The 22,156-nt window shown below is 32.6% G+C and overlaps 2 protein-coding genes across 2 annotated transcripts; one reads left to right on the forward strand and one right to left on the reverse strand.

Annotated features, from left to right (window-relative positions):
- Window positions 1–10,256: 10,256 nt before the first annotated feature.
- On the reverse strand, window positions 10,257–12,384 carry LOC114175933 (epoxide hydrolase A-like). The gene is made up of 5 exons (XM_028060784.1): window positions 12,186–12,384; window positions 11,886–12,100; window positions 11,239–11,406; window positions 10,822–11,057; window positions 10,257–10,720 (listed from the first exon to the last, which is right to left on the reverse strand). The coding sequence occupies exons 1-5, from the start codon at window positions 12,256–12,258 to the stop codon at window positions 10,471–10,473; spliced, it is 942 nt and encodes a 313-aa protein (XP_027916585.1). The 5' UTR covers window positions 12,259–12,384; the 3' UTR covers window positions 10,257–10,470.
- A 2,828-nt stretch (window positions 12,385–15,212) lies between these two features.
- LOC114177563 (phosphatidylinositol N-acetylglucosaminyltransferase subunit A-like) lies at window positions 15,213–21,936 on the forward strand. Its single transcript, XM_028062957.1, has 9 exons — window positions 15,213–15,320; window positions 15,417–15,555; window positions 15,910–16,482; window positions 17,249–17,403; window positions 20,300–20,390; window positions 20,572–20,688; window positions 20,775–20,878; window positions 21,257–21,347; window positions 21,430–21,936. The coding sequence occupies exons 2-9, from the start codon at window positions 15,430–15,432 to the stop codon at window positions 21,505–21,507; spliced, it is 1,335 nt and encodes a 444-aa protein (XP_027918758.1). The 5' UTR covers window positions 15,213–15,320; window positions 15,417–15,429; the 3' UTR covers window positions 21,508–21,936.
- The last annotated feature ends 220 nt before the right edge of the window (window positions 21,937–22,156 follow it).

The following is a 22,156-nucleotide window of genomic DNA, read 5'->3' on the forward strand; positions in this document are numbered from 1 at the left end:
TATGTTTTTGGTCCTTCAATTTATATTGTTGACGTTGGTTTTAACTCGATGTGAATTGAGTGGAAATCTAAGATACTTATATTTGGTGTCTATTTTTGTGCCCTTTCTCACCATTTTTAGCTGTCAGATTTTAGACTACTATAGTCTTTTTGCTGCTCATTATCCAATTTAGTTGCTGACATTTCAATGCCATCATACCTTTTTGTGAATACCTATTTTGCAGGATGTCATCTTCTTCAGCTCCTAAGCGCCACAAGGCAACTGCTGGCTAATCCTCCCGAGGCCAAAAGAGGAAGGAGAAATTCTATTCTCATCGCTTCCTCACCAAGGAGCATGAGGAAAATTACGCCTTGGTTCAAAACCAAAGGCTCTTGATGGAGAAACCCCAAGGCCTATTACTTGGAGAAGTGCTCGAATTCTTAGAAGAATTCTTCCGCATAGGGTGGAATAACTTGGGATTGTATCCAGCTCCGACAAACATAGCTATAGTGAAGGAGTTCTATGCTAATGCAAAGCAAATCCATGAGGAAGATCCCTTCCTTAGCTATGTTAGAGGAAGACGCGTACCTTTTGATGTTGAAACTATCAACACATTCTTGGGAACATACTGGCAATTGGGCAACACACCTTGCCAATATGCCCAATTAGTCAATGCTGGTGTTGACTACACAGAGATTGAGCGGACTTTATGCATACCAGAGGGAATATTTGAGTTGAACAAGAACCAACAGCGCATCAAAATCCTACGATCAAATCTCACTTCAAGGAGTAAGATGTGGCTGACCCTTATACACACCAATATGATCCCATGCTAACACGTCTCAGACATCACCATGAGCCGGTTCATTCTCCTTTATGCGATTTTCACTGGCAGATCATTGAATGTTGCAGACCTATTGCAAATGAAATCCACTAGTGTGTCATGCTGCCAAACCTAAAGCTCATCTTGGGCACCCCTCTTTGATCACTCATGTGTGCGAGTTAGCTGGGGTTGACACCTCCATTCCACCTTTTGAGAGGCCCCGTGCACCAATCGACAAGGGTTACTACATGCAGCATTGCTTGCCAGTCGAAGGGGGAGGACCCGCTGCACCATCATCACCACCACCATTACATCCTGGCCAGCAACCAGCTCCCCTTCCCCTTTATTCATGGCAAATGGCTGGGAGTGGTACACACGGAGATGATCCGCAATGTGTCTTTAGCCATGCCTGAGTTGCATCTTTTATTTGTTCAGGAAGTCGAGACTAGAGTCGCATGGCCTAGGGACCAGGCCAACCCTTCTAGAGAATGGCATAGAGGATAATGAATCGGCTCATGGTGATGTCTGAGACGTGTTAGCATGGGGTCATATTGGCGTGTATAAGGGTCAACCACATCTTACTCCTTGAAGTGAGATTTGATCGTAGGATTTTGATAGGCTGTTGGTTCTTGTTCAACTCAAATGTTCCCCCTGGTATGCATAAAGTTCGCTCAATCTCTGTGTAGTCAACACCAGCATTGACTAATTGGGCATATTAGCAAGGTGTGTTTCCCAATTGCCAGTATGTTTCCAAGAATGTGTTGATAGTTTCAACATCAAAAGGGACGCGTCTTCCTCTAACATAGCTAAGGAATGGATCTTCATCATGGATTTGCTTTGCATTAGCATAGAACTCCTTCACTATAGCTATGTTTGTCGGAGCTGGATACAATCCCAAGTTATTCCACCCTCTGCGGAAGAATTCTTCTAAGAATTCGAGCACTTCTCCAAGTAATAGGCCTTGGGGTTTCTCCATCGAGAGCCTTTGGTTTTGAACTAAGGCGTAATTTTCCTCATGCTCCTTGGTGAGGAAGCGATGGGAATAGAATTTCTCCTTCCTCTTTTGGCCTCGGGAGGATTAGCCAGCAGTTGCCTTGTGGCGCTTAGGAGCTGAAGAAGATGACATCCTGCAAAATAGGTATTCACAAAAAGGTATGATGGCATTGAAATGTCAACAACTAAATTGGACAATGAGTATAGTCTAAAATCTGACAGCTAAAAATGGTGAGAAAGGGCACAAAAATAGACACTAAACATAAGCATCTTAGATTTCCATTCACTTCACATTGAGTCAAAACCAACATCAACAAATAATTGACCATGGACTCAGGATATATGATGCTTCCACGAACCTACCCGCTCGTAGTCCTGCCTTTACGAACCTCTCCGCTCGTAGTTTAACTCTACGGACCTCTCCGCCCGTAGTCCAACAGACGTGATCCACCAGTTACGAACGTACCAGCTCACAACATCTCTCAAGTGTGAGCACGGAACATACGAACCTCCTCGCTCGTATCCCCACACGAGAGTATCAGGATATGAACCTCCTCGCTAATATCATCACGTATTTACCACCATCCATGAACCTACCCGCTCATGGCACAACTAGGGATGTCAAAAATATCCGTACCCGTGGGTATCCGTAGATAAAACCCGCAATGGGTAGGAAATGAATATTAAAAATGGATACCCGCTACCTGTGGGTACGAGTATTTTTGATACCCGCATGTTAACGCGGTGGGTATGGGTATCATAGTATCCGTACCTGTGGATACCCGTACCCGCTAAACTTTAATTCACAAAAAATACCCTTATATATATATATATATATATTAGTAAAAAACATTCTGATCTAATATTTTCTAAGTTGCACATCTTATCTTTTTTTGTCTTCATTCTTCCAACTTCAAGGGTCCATTGTCTTCTTTCAAGTACACCCCTTGACATTTTTCTCTTTCCCTTCTTTAAAATTGGGCATATACACCAAACCCTATATAGACAGTGACGTTTATGGTATGCTTGTTGTCAAATGATGGAATCAAAATAAGAATACTTGGCATGTGGCAATTGGAGTTTATTATTTGATTATTTTTCAGGAATCAATCGGAGAGAGTGAGCTTGTTGATCAAAATACTAATTAAAGAATTTTCATTACGTTGAATGCATTTTATATTTATTTTTATAATTATTTGGACTTGTTGTTTGAAATTTATTTAAAATTTATGAGAGTGATGTATTTTATTTTATTTGAATTTATGATTAAATATTTATTTTATAAATAATTTTGTAAATATCCGCAGGTATACCCGCGGATATGAAAAAAAATAGACGGGTACCCGCATAACGGATATCCGACGGATATGGGTACGGGGGAGCTACTACCCGGACCCTACCCGCTCCGTTGACATCCCTAGGCACAACATCTCCTGATTCAAGTCTTACATCACAACATCAAAACGAAATTAAGAAAAGCACACTGCACTATACAAGGTACATACTCAAGTTGGTCTTAGGGATTCCAATGCTTCCACGAACCTGTCTGCTCGTGGTCCAACTCTACGAACCTCCCCGCTTGTAGTCCAACTCTACGAACCTCCTCGTCCGTGATCCAACAATTACGAACTTTCTTGCTCGCAGCAACGCTCAAGTGTGAGCACGGAACATACGAACCTCTCTGCTCGTATTCTCATACAAGAGCATCATAATATGAACCTCCCGACTTATATTATCATGTGTTCATCACCAGTGATGAACCTACTCGCTCATGACAATATCAAGCATCTCCTTGACCAGGACGAATACAACAAGTCATGCAAAATGTATCACAACGCACCCGACCACTGCACCATTGCCTGGCGCTGCCTAAGCATCGCGAGGCAAAATGACAATGCTGACCGCTTGGTTGTTCCACATCATTATCGGACGCCACAACTCACAGGACTTCCTTGTTTCCTACTATTGCCTGATGATCCACTTTGCACCACCCAGCGCTACACCAGTAGTGGGATACTACTTGTTTTAGGTACTCTAATTCAGTTCCTAGCAATCACCCATTCAATTGTCAAACATCCAGAAATCAAAATACACATTCATATACTCCAAATTACAACATCACAACACATATGCATCTTTCAATTATATACTCACATCTTAAATCAATGCCAACATTCAATTTGAACCCAAGAGTAAACCATGCTACTATGAAATTATGAAATAATAAGACAATATGCACATAACTCATACACCACATATGACACAATAAAATATATGTACTTATTCTGCATACCCCCGCAATCCCATTACATTTAAAGCATGATTATCATATTCCCATACTTGGCCAAAACCCATTGTGATCATGCAACACTTGGTCATAGTGATATCATCAAGTGACCTTTTTCACAAACTTATAACATCATACATTCGAGCTAACATGTGTAGATTTATATATTCAACATGGCTAAGCAAGTACTACCAAACATACTCACCAATCAAGGCCACATCAACACTTAAGCACACTTAAGCATCCATTGCTAATCATACTCTTAAGGAATTCAAACTATCAATCATCAGTAACATATATCTCTAACTACAAACATCCAATTCAAATCTCCATCGTTCAAAGTAAAAAACAACATGTTAGGAATCACATTTCAAAATTTCATCTAAATCGGACAGTTAACGAACCTGAAAATGCAGTTTTAAGAAAATTGCGCAAATAAAAAAAACGTAGTAGCCCAGCGACTAGATCTTGCCGCCCAACAAAAAAAGACCAGACTTAGCGCCTGACAGTAGGAAACCACCGCCCGGAGGTCCCTGCTTTGCGAAAAACACGAGAAACGTTTTTTTCACAGAAAAACCCTATTCCACACATTCATGCATTGCCTAGCGGTAGTTCATCACCGCCAAGCAGTTCCCATCAGGAACCCATAAATGCACATCAAAAGGTATGTGTCGCCTGGCGGCTTCGAAGGCCCGCCTGGCAGTTTTTGAAAAATTTCCAGAAACTCAACCCAATTCCAGAAAACACGAGAATCAAGCAATCATACATCACATCATATACATGTTTACGCAATTAAATTAGAAAAACGAGAGGTAGAGCTCCCCTAACCTTAATTCTTTGCTTAAAATTTATGAGTCTAGAGTTCCTCCTTGATCAACAATGACTGCCCCTTTTGCTCCTCACACGAACCACACTCACTCTCTCACTTTGAAAACAATGACAACTCTCAATTTCCTCTCCTTACCTTGCTCAACAGTGACAAACTCAAAAACCTTCCTTCTCACCATCAATTGGTCTTTTAATTGTGTCTTAATGGTAGGTTAATGTTTCAAAACGAATTTCATTTAATCAAGATGTTAATTGACATTCAAAGTACATTTGTGGTTGTTTTTCCACCCCCTTGGCTGCCGCTTTATCAGTTAGGATTTCTGCCCTTGACATTGATGCCAAAGAGAATTTTGGGAAAAAGAAAGTTTAATTTGGGTCTACCAAGGTTCAACCACACAATTGTCAAAATAATGCACAATCAACCAACTAATTCATGTTTTGTGATATTTCCTATAAATCTAGGATTTTATTATCACTCATCATGATCAATTATATTATTAAAATAATGCATAGTTAAAATAACGCACAATTCGGCATACATAAGACTTAACCCAAGTCCTCTCAGAACAACCATGTACTCTCAACCATTTGAGCTAGTACATTTTTACATTATAACAATTAACATTTAATGCCATAAAGACTCTCACTACATGCATTTATTAGTTATTTATTTATTTAATTAATTAAATTTTGCGAGCCTTACATTTACCTTGCGAGAAACATATTTAAATACCTATTTTCGACATGTCAACGTCGTCATCGCATGGCGCCATCTCAGCACCTACCGCCAGGTGCTATCAATAAAACTGCGAAACAGATAACTCTAGAGAGTCAACGCCTGACGACACTCCTCGACCTCCAGGCACTTTGATGATCTGCAGTAAATTTTTATTTTTGACTTTGCAGCGATGGGCACGATTCCTTGGCACCTGACGTGGGTATTTGGCTCAAAATCAAACTTTTGTTGTCCAAAACATGCTCTCTTAAGTTCTTGCTTATTTTCCTCCACCATAATTGTTTCCTATTAACTTGTTTAACACACTCAAAATAGATATTAGAGGTAAAACAAGTATGAAATAATTAAAACACAAAGTAATACAAAACACACTAAACATGAAAATATAACAAGATAAAAGCTACACGAAAGAATTGATTTATTAATAACAATAAACACACAAAAATAAGTAAAAATGGACGTGGAGGGGTCACACAACTTCCATTGTAATTGATTACAAAGTCGATGTAATCAGTCATAAAATTGTATGCCATACATATGAGATTTTTTAATTGATTATCATACAGTTACGATATATTTTGGCATTATGAATTTAATAATAAAGTGGTACCAAATGTGATTAATGTTTTATAAATGACTAAAATTGTAATTGATTAGATATTGATTGATTCATTTATTTAAGTGATAAATATAAATAATTTACATATATGTAATTTGTTATGGTGATTAACTCTTACCGTTTGTGAACATAAAAAAACATGAAACTAATTAATAGAATGATAATTGTGAACATGGTTTAAATTAATGTGCAAAAAAAAGTAAAACTAAAGGGTCTAAATAAGCGTGTAGAAAAAGTAAAATTAAAAGGTCAAATAAGCATATACATATTCTAAATTTAAGATGAGCTAAAGTGATGGCGGAATTGACCCATGTCTACGAAAGGTTGAGCAACCTAAACATCTAGATTTTTAGATTGCCAAATTGGGTATCAATAAAATTGCGAAGATCTCGGATCTCGTGCATAATATATGTTAGAAAAGCAATGGTGAAGACGATGTGTGTTCATCATGAATAAGCTGAGGGTGATCGTTTATGAACACAATGACCATCAATGTTTTTATCAAAACCAAAAGAATTAATAACTTTAGAACCGATTTTGAAAGTTCTTTTATTCTTTACAAAAGGTTTATCAAACTGATCCATGAAGGCGATAATTAGGTTAGGATATTGTAAGGGTGCATTGTCTCGTAAGACCTTTTCATGTAATTTCAAATAAGATAAGCCGAATTGATCTCCTTTCCACTTAAGAGTGCCTATATGAAAATAATGCTTTCTTTAGTGACTTGTGGAATGTTAATGCCACAGACAACTAAATGCGACAAATGATATAATGTATTATATAATTTTCATAGACCTAATAAGTATTATATATATATATATATATATATATATATATATATATATATATATATATATATATATATATATATAACTTTTTCATTTATTTTTATTTTTATTAATTTTTTTAACAAATTATATTAAAGTAAATTAGAATTTAAAAATATAAGAAATATATAGTAAAAGAAATAAACAAAAATAATTAAAATTAAATATTTAAATTTTAAATAGAATTAAAATAAAATAGAAAATAATACATATATTAATTAAATAAATAAAATAATTATAAAAATACTTAGAAATTAAATAAAATTAAAAAATAACTTAAATTAAAATAATAAAATATTAAATTATATATATATATATATATATATATATATATATATATATATATATATATATATATTGGAAGTCGACATATATTTTGGAAGTTTTCGGTGATATTTATATTTTGAAAATCCACTTCTAGTAATATATTCTGAAAATCGATTTTTAATAATATATTTTGATACTTAAAAGTATTTTTCACTGAAGTCGATATCTAAAATTAGTTTTAGAGGTGTGGTTTGCGTAAATAATTAAAAGATATTTTTGAGATTTGAAAAACATCTAGGATTGCAGAAGAAATTTTGGAAGTGTAGGAGAAACCCTGGGACAATTTAAGAACTGTTTACCTTTAAAAACCGAAAGCCCAATTACAAACTAAAAAATTAGTTAGCAGCTAAAATTGTTAAGACAGTTTATTAAATTATAGTTTTTGAAAATTATTTATTCGATCAAATGATAAATATAAAAAACATAAAAAAAAGCATGTTAATTTGATATTTTTATGCAAACTTTAATTAATGGTAAAAAAAATATATTTTGGATCTTCATAATTTCTTTTTTCAATTTTTGTTTACAACTTAGTCATTTTTCATATTGCGCAAACTACTATTTTTATCAAATTATATTTTAAAATACTTTTAAATAACTTTGAAAAACAATATATCATGTTGTAAAGTGCACATCATATTCTAATTATTTTACTTTATTTAATGATTAAAAATACTGTAATATACTTTTTTATTCTATATGAATATATAATTTTCAAGGAATAAAGTTAAAATAATAAAATGAATACTATAAAATTATAATTAAAATATATAGTGGAAAAGTATCAAAAAATTAACCATTATCCATTACTTTTACGCAAAAAATGTTATATAAAAAGTATATTTAATGAAATTTTAAAACCATAGATATTTTGAAATAATTTTTTATTAATTTTTTTTTTGTTCAATTAGTACTTAAAATTGGCGTGCTAATGAATTGTGTGAAATATGAGGTGAACTTTTAGGTTGGTTTGACACCGTTAAATTGCATAATAATATTGTTAGTGTTATGCGGGTTCATTGGATAAAAAATACCAAAAACAAATTTGACAAAGAGGCATGAGAGACTTACTAGCTAGGCGAGCAGACCCTCACTGACCGAATGTTAAATTTGATCTCAGCTGAGAGTCAAGAGAAGGAGGATTCGTTAAGCAAGTTTGTTTTCATTAGACAAATTATTCTGAATTTGGTTCAAGTATTGGACTCGTTAGGTGAGACATCCAATCGTTGAATGAGTAGACCCCTAGGGGCTACTCACTGAGCGAGTGTATATGCTCGCGAAGCGAGTTTATATATTCCAGGTGTATGTTATTTGAGAAGAAGATTATGTGATGGAAGGAAATGATTCGAGGATGGTGTTACAAATCAATTAAATGTGATATATTGAATGAATATTGTAATTTAGTTGTATGGTCATATTATTCCTAAGAATAAAATGTATGGCATGTAAGTCTAGTGTTATGCATTCGCTAGATACACTCATTTAGAAGTTATCTTTATACTATACTATACTCTTATACTCATGAAGAGGAGAGAGTCGAGGTGCTGAAGAGGGAAAGAGATTCTTAAAGTTAGTCTTAGAGTCGAGGAGTCAATTTCTTTTAGATTATAAGTGAACTCACCTTGTCATTTGATAGGAGGAGTTATTATGATTGGATATTGTATCACTTGAAGAATTTCATTTTTACATGATAAGACAAAGCTTCTATAGTCTGAATATGTACATAAATCTAGATAGTTAAGTTTAGGTTGTATAAATGTGTAAATGAATGAGAATTGTTTGGTGATATGTGAATTGTTGATTTACCAGTTTGATTGTCATAGATATTTATATAATTATTGTATATGTATGTCTTAGTTTTCATTATCTTATACCCTCATTTGTTTATTAATTGTTTGTATCTCTTTTGCATTGATATTTTTATGACTTGAAGAGACTAGGTTGTAGATGACGATAGTACTAGCTAATAGATTAAGGGTTGTCTTTGAGGTTTATATATATATATATATATATATATATATATATATATATATATATATATATATATATATATATTAATTAGGGTGTAGTTTGATTAATCTTGTATTAGAAAGATTTTAGTAAACATTGTATTTTGAAAGACTTTAGTTGGTGAAAGAATTATAACTACACTATAATTGTATATGCTTATATATGTGTTTTATTCATATTATCAAATTTGTTTAAGACTTAACTTTGTTTAATACTAATAATCTAAGATAATGGAAATATTATATTTTATTGGATTATTACAGAAAAAATAACTAAATTAAGTTTTAAAACTCTTATAAATTGAAGTGTTTTTAATTGATTCTTTAAAGTATTATTTTAATAAATATTTAAAATTTTCTTAATTTTTCAATTAGGTTACTCTAAATTAAGGTGACAGACTGTTTGATTTGTAAAAAAAAAAAGGAACTTGTAACTTCAAGTACAACACGTATAAATAAGAAAATAAGTTTATTTATCAAACAAAATCACATAAAAAATAATTTAAGAAAATATTTTTTCAATATATTATATTTAAAAAAATATAAATATATAATATTATTGTAATTTATATTAACTTTTTAATTTATTTTTATAAGCATTAATTAATTAAAAATTTAGAAATGGAGTGAGAGAGATTGAGCCATTCAGTTCATTTTTTTAAAACTAAAATAAAAAAAAATAGATTAAGAAATTAACTTTCTCAAATATAACTACAATGAAACTTAAATTATTAATATTTAAAAATATATATATATATATATATATATATAATATTTTAATTTATCTTATGATAAACATTAATTAATTAATTAAAAACATAAAAGATATTTAAATATTTAAGTGTACTTTTAATAAATATATATTAAAATAAAATAATAAATGGGTCAACGCCCCTGGTGCTAAAGAGGGCCAATATATATGTAAGTTGAAGTTACATAAAAACTAATTTCATTCCTTATTTTTTTCTGAAGTGTGGATGGCTAAAGTGTCATAGAAAAGCTCCCTCATACACCATTCATGAAGAAAGTCCTGCACTTTTGGCTAAGTGTGCTTGGTAAGGAAATCCAGAATAAGTCGATTCACCTGCTCAGGAAACTGTTCTTGAACAAAATGAGTTCCCTCTGCTATAAATGTAACTTCCAAATTGGGAGCATGCTCTCTTGCTTTTTCACCCTTTGTTAATAAATCCTCAATCCCAGGAAACTTCAGAAAATAATCCTTGCCACCCATTATCAAAAGTGCCGGAACTCTAACCACGTTATCTGGTAAGTTGAACACTTCATCAAATGACCTACAAATGCAAACAAAAACCAACACATCAATGACAACAATGCAGCATTGCTTGTACTTTTGTGGTGAGAAATAGCATCTCAAAAGAACAAATGTTAGTACCTATATGGAACCTGCAATGCATTTTGGAATCCAGATTTCTCATACAAGGCACCGTATGTTGCAAGATCTTCCTCAGTGAACCAAGAGGGAAGAGGAGTGTCAGGTTCCACCAGATCCATGATCTCCTGCTTTTCATTAGCTATTGGTATTTCACTTCTGGAGAAGAGGATGTAAATGTTACGCACAACAGTTTTTGTATCAAAGCGTCCAAAATCAGCTTCTGCCCTCCCAGGTTCCTGATATAGATAGAATCAAAGTTATGGTGGTAAATGTGATCATGCTAAGACTTCAGTGGTTACTGTTGCTTTTCAATGATAATCAGAATATTGAAAGTTTGCATTAGGTCGTTTCGTAAGTTATTTACAAAAGAGAGTAAGAAAAAGATATACATTTAAGGAAGTGCATTTTTAAGAGTACCTTCCATCTCAAAATGTAGAAGCCTTCGGGAAGGAGTTTGTGAAAGAGAGAGGGTCCTGGAGGAATAAATGGAACTCCCAATGTAACAACTCCCAAGACCCTTTCAGGGTGTAGAATGGAAAATAGATGTGCAGGACGAGCTCCAAAATCTTTTCCAACAAGAAACACCTGAAGTTCATTCAGGGGAATCAATTAGGCATATATCATCATTTCAGTCACATTTTACACCTAGGCTAGGCATCCCTTCATGCACAACACCTCTCACACTAACTCCTATTCATGGCAAAAACTCTGCAATGGGTTACAATTTGCTTTAATTAGCCTGATTAAGTTAAATCTTCTTTTAATCAGCAATCATCAAGTGTGTAAGTATACCATAGAGAATAATTTTGACTTTTTGAAACATGATATTATTTTTCCGGAAAATTATTTACTATAAAGTTTTGTTGATAAATTTTTTATAACGCGCACACATAACATCATATTAATGGACGAGAAAAAAAAGATTTGATTTGATTTAAAAAAAAAAGAAAAAAATTTTAGAGAGACTTCAATAATAAATCTTTAACCGGTGAAACAAAAAATTATAATAGATTTTTTAAGTTGATTACGTGCATAAAGTGGAACACATTTTAGAGAGAGAGTACCTTTGGAATATGAAAAGCTTGAAGAATATGAAGGAGGTCGTTGAGAATATCGGACCAGGTGGCCTTCTCGGGTTGGGATGGAGGATCGGAGAGACCATAGCCTCTGTAATCGAAGGCGATGGCTCTGAATCCAGCATCGGCAAGAGCTATCATCTGGTGCCGCCACGAGTACCATATCTCAGGGAAACCGTGCAAGAATACGACGGCGTTTCCACCTGAAAACACCAACACAGTCCAAATCAAGAACGAAAAAAGAAATGCACAAGCTGAAGAAAACGACGGCGTTGGATTGATTCTTACCGCTTCCGATTTCTGCGACGTGGAGATTGAGACCATCACCAACCTTCACAAACTTGTGCTGGATTCGATCCATCGGTGAAAGCGGAGAGAAACTCGAGTCTTGTCAGAAAGAGGGTCTCTTGCACGTTTAACATGAAATATTTATATAGGTGAATGGAATCTGGTCTTATTCACGTACCAATACTAAAGAAGTAAAGTGTTTTAAATGCTTTGGTATTAGTGTTTAAATTTTATTTTAAGGATATTGAGAAAATTAAATTCTTTGAATGAAGCTGAGCCCTGGTAATAATTCATTTTCAAAAATAGATGAAAATGCAAAATCCTGTCACATCTTATGCATTGTACAAACTAATCAAACTCTTGTAATTTTGGTAACCATGTATGCGTGAAATGATGGTCTTTCCGAAAATTCTCGTGAAATGATGGTCTTTCCGAAAATTCTTTTTCTCTTTTTTTAGATTTAAAATAATTTAACAATAATTTAATAACCAAAATGCAATATTATAAAATACTATAACAACGTAAACACAGGTGTGAAAGTTGATTTCACAGTTGTTAAAATAATATAACAAAGATTAATAAAAAATATATAATTAATTTTTTTTTAAATTATTAAATATAAAATTAAAAAAATAAAATAATTATATAAAAAAAAGTTTTAAAATAACGATTAAGATAAAAAAATTTAAAATAACAGTATAAATTATTAATTAAATAATTAAATTTTAAAATAATAACTAAGAATAAAATTATAATAAAAAATATGGATAAAAAAGATATATTTTTATATATTGTTATATATATATATATAATCAAATTTCTTGTTCTTATTTGATAGAATTGAATAATTCTAATTCATAGCAATCGAATATGGAACACCTAAAAGTTAAATGTGTAAGTATTATTTATACACTATGTAAGTAAAGATCACTGTTGATTCAATATTATTTCTATACTTCTTAATTATTTCCTAGGTTACACTAAGTACATAATACTTGGTCAAGTTCATTTATTATACTATAAACATACTAAAATAAATTAGATGTATTTACATGGAAATCAATTTACATATGTCAAATAAAAGTAATTTAAGAGAAGTTATAATTAATATGAAATTTTTTAATCTTGAATCTATCCGATAAATATAGAAGAATAAAATATCCAGACTCAAAAGATGACGTTTATATTCAAAATTCGGATAAGAAAGTTCTTTTTTATAATTAATGCGAAGAATTTTTGTAAGATTTTTCTTTTGTAATCTCTTAAAAGTAGGGATGTCAAATAAATGTTATTTTATGAGTATTATTTGAGTATGTTCATATTTTGATATAGAATTCTCAATTAGTTAAACATGAATGTATATGGTAATAATCAAAATTTTCAATTGGATATGATAATAAAAATGTGTATGTACATATTTGATACCAATAAGTCATTAGTAATTTCATATAAGAGATTACAATATCATTTATAGTCCAAAATATTAAGGGAATAGACTTATATGTCTTCTTTTTTGTATGTTACTAAACTTTTTTATTTATTTATATTCAATGTGAGACTCAAATTCACTTAGATTCCTAATACTTCATCTAAAATCTTTTTTTCTCGTATAAGATATCATCCATAAAATCTATTGTGGGAGAGTCATTTCCTCAACTGATGTTAGAAAAAGTATATATCAAATCTTTGAAGTAAGTAGAAAGAGGTGCAATCTTTACAATTTTCCAAGGAAATTGAGTGCAACAAATGATTATAACGAAGAAGAATAAAATTATACAATAATCTTTTGAACGAAAAGTATTATACAATATATTTCTTTATCAATTTACAATGTAATAACGTAATGTACTTAGTGTACTATCTTCGATGTTTATTTAAGTTTTGTAAAAACTAATCTATTATCTCCGTAAGCGCTTTTTTTAAGAAACTTGGCGTTATATTCATTTATCTAGATGTTGCACTACTAGAAATTTTCATATTACATGAGATTTTTCTTACAAATTTGTTAAAAGAATTTGTAAGAAAAGACTTTTTTCTGTCAGTTTTTTTAATAATTTTAATTGACAGATAATTCCTTCGCGGGTAATCATTTCTTACAAAATTATAAAATTTGCAAGTATTTCTTACAAAATTTGTTGCGAAAAGTGTGTTATACAAAATATTTTGCAAGAAAATTGATAGCAATTTCTTGCAAAAAAATTTTTACAACAAAATTTGCAAGTATTTCTTACAAAAAGATTTTCAAAACAAAATTGGTAGGAAATATGAATTTTTTAATAGTGTTGTATTTGTAACCATTTTTTTCTTTTTTATTTATCGATTATAAGTATAAAATTTGAAGATGTTATTGTGTAAATAATATTTAGGATAATTGATTGGAGAAAATGTTGGGTGTTAGGATACATGTCTGTTGCTTATATATTGTCATCTATTTTTTATTTTTTGTTTCAATCTCTTTCTGGGTCAAATAATATTTATCCATGAATATTTAACTAGAATAGATTTCCAACTTTGTTAACACTTCAGGAAATATGATAATAATGAATTATTACTGATATATACACACACACATATATATATATATATATATATATATATATATATATATATATATATATATATATATATATATATATATATATATGAGTGAGTTTAAGAGTGAAGATTAATTAATTATTTCAAATTTTCAGAGTGAGGAAGTTTAATTATAAGATATGATAATGAATTTGTTTTCATAAAAGAGAATAATGTATTAATAATTATCTTTTGCTATCGGAAATTGTGATTCTTAAATTTATTGCTATTAACTGTCAACTAATAATGACGTTAAGAATAACCTTCAACTTTTTTCCATATAAAATTAAATTCTTATCTTAAACAACAACTCTATTTAAAACGGTAATTAATAATTATCTACAGCTAATGGAGAAATCAGAAAACGACAAGAGCACTAACCATTCACACGTAAAAGGTAAGAAAAATGTTGACCATGCTCGTTACCTTCTAATTCTCAAACTCAAACTCATACTGAACGTAGCAAGAATTTGAAACGGTGAAAACCACAGAGAAACGAAGCGTTTTTCTCTTCTCTTCTTTTCTTCTTTTCTACTCATTCTCACTCTCTCCTTCTGCAAGGTATGCATTACCATTCCTTCATTTCTCGTGAATTTCACCACCTTTTTCATTAATTACTACAAGCATCTCATTTTCATTTTTGGCTGCATGCAACAGGTACGTGATTGTGATGGGTGATTCACCACCCCAGAAGCATAGAATTCTGATGGTATCCGATTTTTACTATCCCAACTTTGGTGGTGTCGAGAACCACGTTTATTACCTCTCTCAATGCTTGCTCAAGTTAGGCCACAAGGTCAGCGTCTTAGATTTTTCCCAATTTATCTTAGTTTTGGGAGTTGATCCTCAGAACCCAAATTATTAGACTTCTTCATTTCAATTTTTTTTATCAGCAAAAAATCAATAAATAATAAAATAGAACAATTGGGTTTGCTCTAACCTTGTAAAAAAGGTTGTACATTTTGTTATATTATTTGTACTTCGTCTATTGCTGTGCTATCAGGTTTGGTAGTACTCAAGATTTAGTTATAATTATAGCTTCTTATTCTTCTTTAGTACAAAGGAAGATCAATGTAGTAAATGCAAATTGTACACGGAGTGGTTTAGCATTACTTTTGTAGCATTACTGTTGATTTTTTTGACTATTCAGGTGGTGGTGGTGACTCATGCTTATGGAAATCGTTCTGGGGTTAGATATATGACTGGTGGTTTGAAAGTTTACTATGTTCCGTGGAGACCGTTCTTTAATCAGAGTACATTTCCAACCTTGTATGGGTTGTTACCAATTATAAGAACAATTCTCATTCGAGAAAGAATTACTGTAGTACATGGGCATCAAACTTTCTCAACACTTTGCCATGATGCCCTTTTGAATTCGAGGATCATGGGATACAGGGTTGTGTTCACAGATCATTCACTTCATGGTTTTGGGGATGTTGGTAGCATTCATATGAACAAGGTGATGCAGTTTACCTTGGCAGATGTGAGCCAAGCAATCTGTGTCTCCCACACAAGCAAGGAAAACACAGTGTTGAGGTCAGGTTTGGCACCAGAAAAGGTTTTTGTTATTCCTAATGCTGTTGACACTGCCATGTTCAAGCCAGCATTGGAACGCCCTAGTGGATCGGAAATTGTTATTGTTGTTGTCAGTCGATTGGTTTACCGGAAAGGAGCAGACTTGCTTGTTGAAGTCATTCCAGAAGTGTGCCGGTTGCATCCTAATGTGAGTTGTTGGAATTTGAAATCACTGTTAGTTTTGTCTTGCATAATGAGATTAATGAAATTGGATTCTGTCTAATATAATGCTTATGGTATTAATTTAAGACTCCTGTGGTTATGTATCCCTTTCCATTCTGCTGCTTGTAGATAACAAAAGCTGAAAATTTGTGTTACTTAACAAAATTTCAATGGTGCTTCTTCTGGTGCTCTGTTAAGTTTTTGTTTTGAGAAACATCTAATGACTGTTTTTCAAAAGTGCATTGCTGTTAAGTACAATAAGCACGTATAGATGTCCACCTTTTCAAGAATTCTAACTTCATAGTTTTCTATGACACTTTAGTTTTACAATAACTTGTACCAATAACTTATTTGTTTGCTTGACCTTGGCAAAAAAGTTATATGGTGATCTTACTGTATATACAAGTATGCATAACAAAGATAAGTGCATTCTTAAATCATTTATGTTAACCTTAGCATCTTGGTAGAACCTAATGAAATCTGATGTTTCATGTGTATGTGATCACTGTGATGTGAATTTTTTACCATTGACAGAGCAACCCCTCTCTATATTGCATCTGTCTCAACCATTCATATGATTTATGGTCTCTCTGCATCTTTTGCATGTATCGTTACTATTTTATTTATTTCCTCATGTAGGAGCCACGGTAAATTATGCACCAAAAGAAATATGTTTGTCCAGAGTACATTATATATTTTATAGCCTTTTTACTGAATACTTTCGAAGGCATAATTTATATATCTATTTGAAGGTTCGATTCATTATCGGTGGTGATGGACCTAAGCGTGTGCGGTTGGAAGAGATGAGAGAAAAACATTCTCTTTTTGATAGAGTTGATTTATTGGGAGCTGTACCACATACACAAGTTCGATCTGTTCTAATATCTGGACATATCTTCTTAACCTGGTTCAGTTTCTTCCTAAACTTTTTACTCTTTCTTGGTGATGTGTTAATAATTCTGTCATAATTTGTAGCAGTAGGTCAGATCTTTTACATTTATTTTCGCTATTGTTGTTCGCTGGCAAATATTAACTACCACAGGATGCTACTAGTGTTGGAAGGACAGGGAGTAAAATATAATTTTGATAAATAAGAGGGACAAAGCCATTGTAAAGTGTCTGAAGCTTAAATATTAAATTTGCTAACTTAGTTTAATGCGTATCAACCTTCTAGAATTTCCTTTTGTGGTCATCTGTCTTACTTATCAGCTATTATAGATTTGGATAACATCTTTAAGAGAAAAATGGAAAATCTTCTGAGATTTGAGGAATTTATTTTATACATCATTGAGAGAGTTATTTTTAAACCAGAGGATTGGTTAGTGACATGCCACTGACCCCCCAAAGTATTCATTTAATTAACTGTCAGAACAGAAGTATTTTTTGGCTCTATACTAGCCTATACAATGATACAGAGGCTAAAAATAAGGGTGAACCTTGAACTAAGGGATTTGACAGTTGATCCTAGCAGTCAAAGTTCATATTTTCTTGCGATTCTAAAGATACTAACACTCCCCTCAACTTGTTGCATAGATGTCTTTTAATGGCCAACTTGTCAAGAGAGTCAGAGTTCTTTGCTGAAACGTATCTTCCAACATATCTACGGACTTGACAAAATGAAATCCAATAAACATCTCTTTGAGATTCTTCTTTATGAAATACCTGTGTATCTCCGCATGCTTTGTTCAATAGTATTGGACAGAGATTTGTGAGAGATGACATTGCAACTTTTTGTCACAAAAACAGGTTCATCTCCATTGGGACCAAAGCTCATCTCCATTAGTAACCTTCTAAGCCATAATACAAATACTTCATTCAATCCTTTTGCCATGCCCCTAAATTCAGGTTCAATGATAGCCAAAGCCACTACCTTTTGCTTTTTCTTTTTACTTCTCCAAGTAGCTAAATTTCATCCCACAAATGAAGTACCCAGATGTGGATTTCCTGTCAAGAATATTCCCTGCCTAATCTGCATCAATGTATCCTTCAACGTTCAAGTGATTGCTTCTTGTACCATAATTCTTGGATATCTGTTTGGTCTGCGTTCCTTTAATATAATCCAAACATACATCCCAGTTATCAAAATCCAATTGAGGTAAAATGTCATTTTTCATTAACCTCATTATTCTTTTCTTGGATATGTGACCTAATCTTTGATGTCACAAATAAGCAGAATTATTATCAAGCACATTCCTCTTACTACCAAGTACGTATTCAACATTAAACAATGATTCAATGAACTTAACATCAAGATTGAAACAATATAAACCATTTATTGAAGTACAAGATTCATAACAATAAATGTCTTTAAATAAAGAGAAAACATTGTTTCCAATCTTAACATAAAATCCTAATTCATCCAACTTTGCAACAAGAAGTAAATTTTCTAGCACATTCAAGTACATAAAGACATCCTTTTGAAAATATATGAAGTCCACTATCCAAGATATATCAAGTCCCTTTAAAAATATATCAAGTCCACTATCCAAGATTAAACAATGTCCCATAAAGAGAAACTTTTCATTTCCTCTTATGGTTTTTGATTTAAAGGAAAAATGGTAAAATGGACACATCAAGAAGAATTGCCCTAAAAGAAATAATTTGAAAAGAAAGGTATATTTTATATATTTGTAAATTTCAAATCAAATCTATATGACGTTTGGTATCCAAGATTTTGATTGTTGGGAAGCTGATGAAATTCCCCATCAATGAGGAGTCCGTTGTGTTGATCAACCATCCTTTCGTACAGCCTTCTCAGTTCATCATTTCTTAAACGTCGGATCAGTTGTTAACAATTCAGGATATGATCTGTCAATATATTCCAGTTTGTTCTTGCTTGAGATGTGTGTCTCAGCCACCTGGGACCATAGTTGAATTCAACCCATCCAACATGGTGCAGATGGGTACAGTAGACGAATTAGATATCGGGCATTGTGATGTAGCCTGAGTTTTGTACAAAACCTCTGTCATTTTGGTCGTAAGATTTGTCAAAATGGAATCAGCGTAAGTGTTCTTCTGGCTCCATTGTCTATGAGGGATCACTCATCTATTCCAAATTGTTTGGGTCTGAAGATCATGGTAGGGTACCATTTCAGTAAAGAGAGGTATCTTTATTCTGTTTTACTTGGTCATTTATAAGTAGGAGAAATTTTAGTCTCTATACCAGCCTATACAACAATAAAACGATACGCATGGCTAAAAAGAATGTTGACCCTTGAGCTAAGGTTTTTGATAGCTGATCTTAGCAATTAATGTTACTATTTCCTAGCAATTCTAATGACTCACTGACTCTAACCGTTGGGAAGAATCTCAAATTCAACCCTCTTGTTTATATGTGTGACATGACAGACGCTAGTGATCTAAGGAGTACGTGCGCGGGTTGATAGTAGTATTACATCTTTAGGAGAAGGGGTAATTTTAATTAGATCCAATTCAATCTAGGGGTTCTAAGAACCCATAGAATGGGGACACTAGTTCACCCAAAATGATTAATGCTACATTATTTCTACCTTTTGTTTATGTACACTTGGTTGGCTTACATCTCATAAAGTCAATGTGAAACTTGCACATGCTGATCCATGACATATGAATTGCATAAAAAATCAAGATCAATCCAAGCTATGCAGTATTTCATTCTTCCAATATGAAATTATTGATTTTAACTCGGTATTGAGGACATGAACTTTATCGGTTTGCACATGCTATGTTTTCTGGGCTTTAAATTCTTGTTTTGAGTTCTTCTGTTCTTTCCAATATTATTTCTTTTATATCTGTTGTCTTATCTGAGCTTTGCATTGTTATAGTTCCTTGACAGAAGCTTTTTGCATGGCGATATTAGAGGCTGCTAGTTGTGGATTGTTAACAGTGAGCACCCGAGTTGGAGGTGTTCCTGAGGTAGGTATCTGGCATCTTCTTTTTGCACCTGTTTGGTTTTAGTATAAATGTTTTCAATATAGTTTCTTTTTGATTAACTGTTATGAACTTCCATTTCTAACCAGATCCACATACATGGCTGTTGAGACAATTGTGGAATCCTATAATCAGTGTTTGATATATATTAACTCCCTTGTTGTAGGTTTTACCCGATGACATGGTTGTGTTGGCAGAACCTGATCCAGGTGATATAGTGCAAGCAATCCAAACAGCAATATCTATGCTTCCCAAAATTGATCCACAAGTCATGCACAATCGAGTGAGTTTTTAGTTTAAATAGCCTCATTCTGTTGCTTTCAGTGTGTAAACTATTTACCCTTCAATTCATTCATTTCTTTTCTGTAGATGAGGCAACTCTACAACTGGCATGATGTTGCCAAGCGGACAGAAATTGTATATGATCGTGCTTCAAAATGTCCCAATCAAAGTCTATTAGAATGTCTCTCACGGTAGTACTTTCCTGGTTCTATTTGATTATATCAGCAACACATAATTGTACAAAAAAGTCCACTGATCATTCTGTTTCAATCATGTGATTCGCTAATTACTTGAGCATTATCTAATCTGCTTGTAACGTATGTGAGAGTCAAAGCACTGTACTTTGGGATCTTCATTTAACTAAACTACAGCTTTGACAATTCTTTTGTTAACCTAAGTGGTTCATGTGTAAAATAAATACCTAAATTAGGAGTAGGATCAAAAGAATCTGAGTATTTATATATTCTATGATCTGTTGAAATGGTTTCATCTTAATGTGAGAGCATTTTTCCAGACCTTACAAATATCAGTGCTAGTTCTTCTATTGCTGATTGTCTCTTTTGTGTTAGATACTTGTCTTGTGGAGCTTGGGCAGGCAAGCTCTTTTGCTTGGTTATGATATTGAGTTTTTTACTTTGGCATCTACTGGAACTATGGCAAGTAAGTTATTGTGTTGGATATGTTACACATTTTCTTCTTATTCATGTTTGAGAGATATGACATGTTTGTATTCCATTATTAGCCTGCAGATGATATTGAGGAGGTGCCAGATGTTATACTTTCAGAGAACTGTGATGAAGAGATGTTACAGAAATCCTAACTATTGAAGTGCAAAATATTAATGATGGTATTTCATTAGCTTCCCGAGTCACGAAATAGGTGTAATACACATGTACCTGTGATTAGAGCCTAACATAACAACTGAGGTAGCCCAGAAAGAAAAATTGTGAACTCACTTCAACCATTCAGTAAGTGTAGGAACTTTCTGAGAAGTAGAATGTAGACAGATCCTTGTACTGTTTTATAAAATCTGCAAGGAATCTCATCAGAAAAAGAAGAATTGTTGTTGCAAAATATTGTTAAGAACTTCGCATCAATGCTTCATCTTAGATTATGAACCTCTAAAAACTGCAGAGGATCCTAGTGGAGGGTGTTTGACAATTTATTGTTAATAGAATGCAAATAACAACAGAATGCATGTTATTTTTGCCAAAAAAAAATATGCAGGGTTGTTAATTGATTCTCATTCATTCAAAGAATAGTGAAATACTATATTTTGTGAGAAAAGCAAACTTTGAAAATTTCACTTTTCTCATTATACATTTTCTTACATTTATTCTTTTTTGCAAGTAACATGACTTTTCTAATAATAATTTTAGTAAAAAAGTACATGTTTACTCAACATTCTTTACATATATGTCAAAAAGTGAAAGGGAGAGTTCTACTTTGTCTGTTATTGTTCCTATGCT

Source organism: Vigna unguiculata, chromosome 3 (assembly GCF_004118075.2).
Source record: "Vigna unguiculata cultivar IT97K-499-35 chromosome 3, ASM411807v1, whole genome shotgun sequence".
Taxonomy (NCBI): Eukaryota; Viridiplantae; Streptophyta; class Magnoliopsida; order Fabales; family Fabaceae; genus Vigna; species Vigna unguiculata.

What these genes read in the sequence shown, in the direction of transcription:
- LOC114175933 (XM_028060784.1), bottom strand. Translation starts at nt 12,258, where the DNA reads ATGGATCGAATCCAGCACAAGTTTGTGAAGGTTGGTGATGGTCTCAAT. An exon ending in TCTACATTTTGAGATGGAAG is followed by an intron (nt 11,058 to 11,238) that starts GTACTCTTAAAA and finishes TATCTATATCAG; the next exon opens with GAACCTGGGAGGGCAGAAGC. An exon ending in GCATTGCAGGTTCCATATAG is followed by an intron (nt 10,721 to 10,821) that starts GTACTAACATTT and finishes TTGCATTTGTAG; the next exon opens with GTCATTTGATGAAGTGTTCA.
- LOC114177563 (XM_028062957.1), top strand. Translation starts at nt 15,430, where the DNA reads ATGGGTGATTCACCACCCCAGAAGCATAGAATTCTGATGGTATCCGAT. An exon ending in GGACATATCTTCTTAACCTG is followed by an intron (nt 17,404 to 20,299) that starts GTTCAGTTTCTT and finishes GCATTGTTATAG; the next exon opens with TTCCTTGACAGAAGCTTTTT. An exon ending in CTATTAGAATGTCTCTCACG is followed by an intron (nt 20,879 to 21,256) that starts GTAGTACTTTCC and finishes CTTTTGTGTTAG; the next exon opens with ATACTTGTCTTGTGGAGCTT.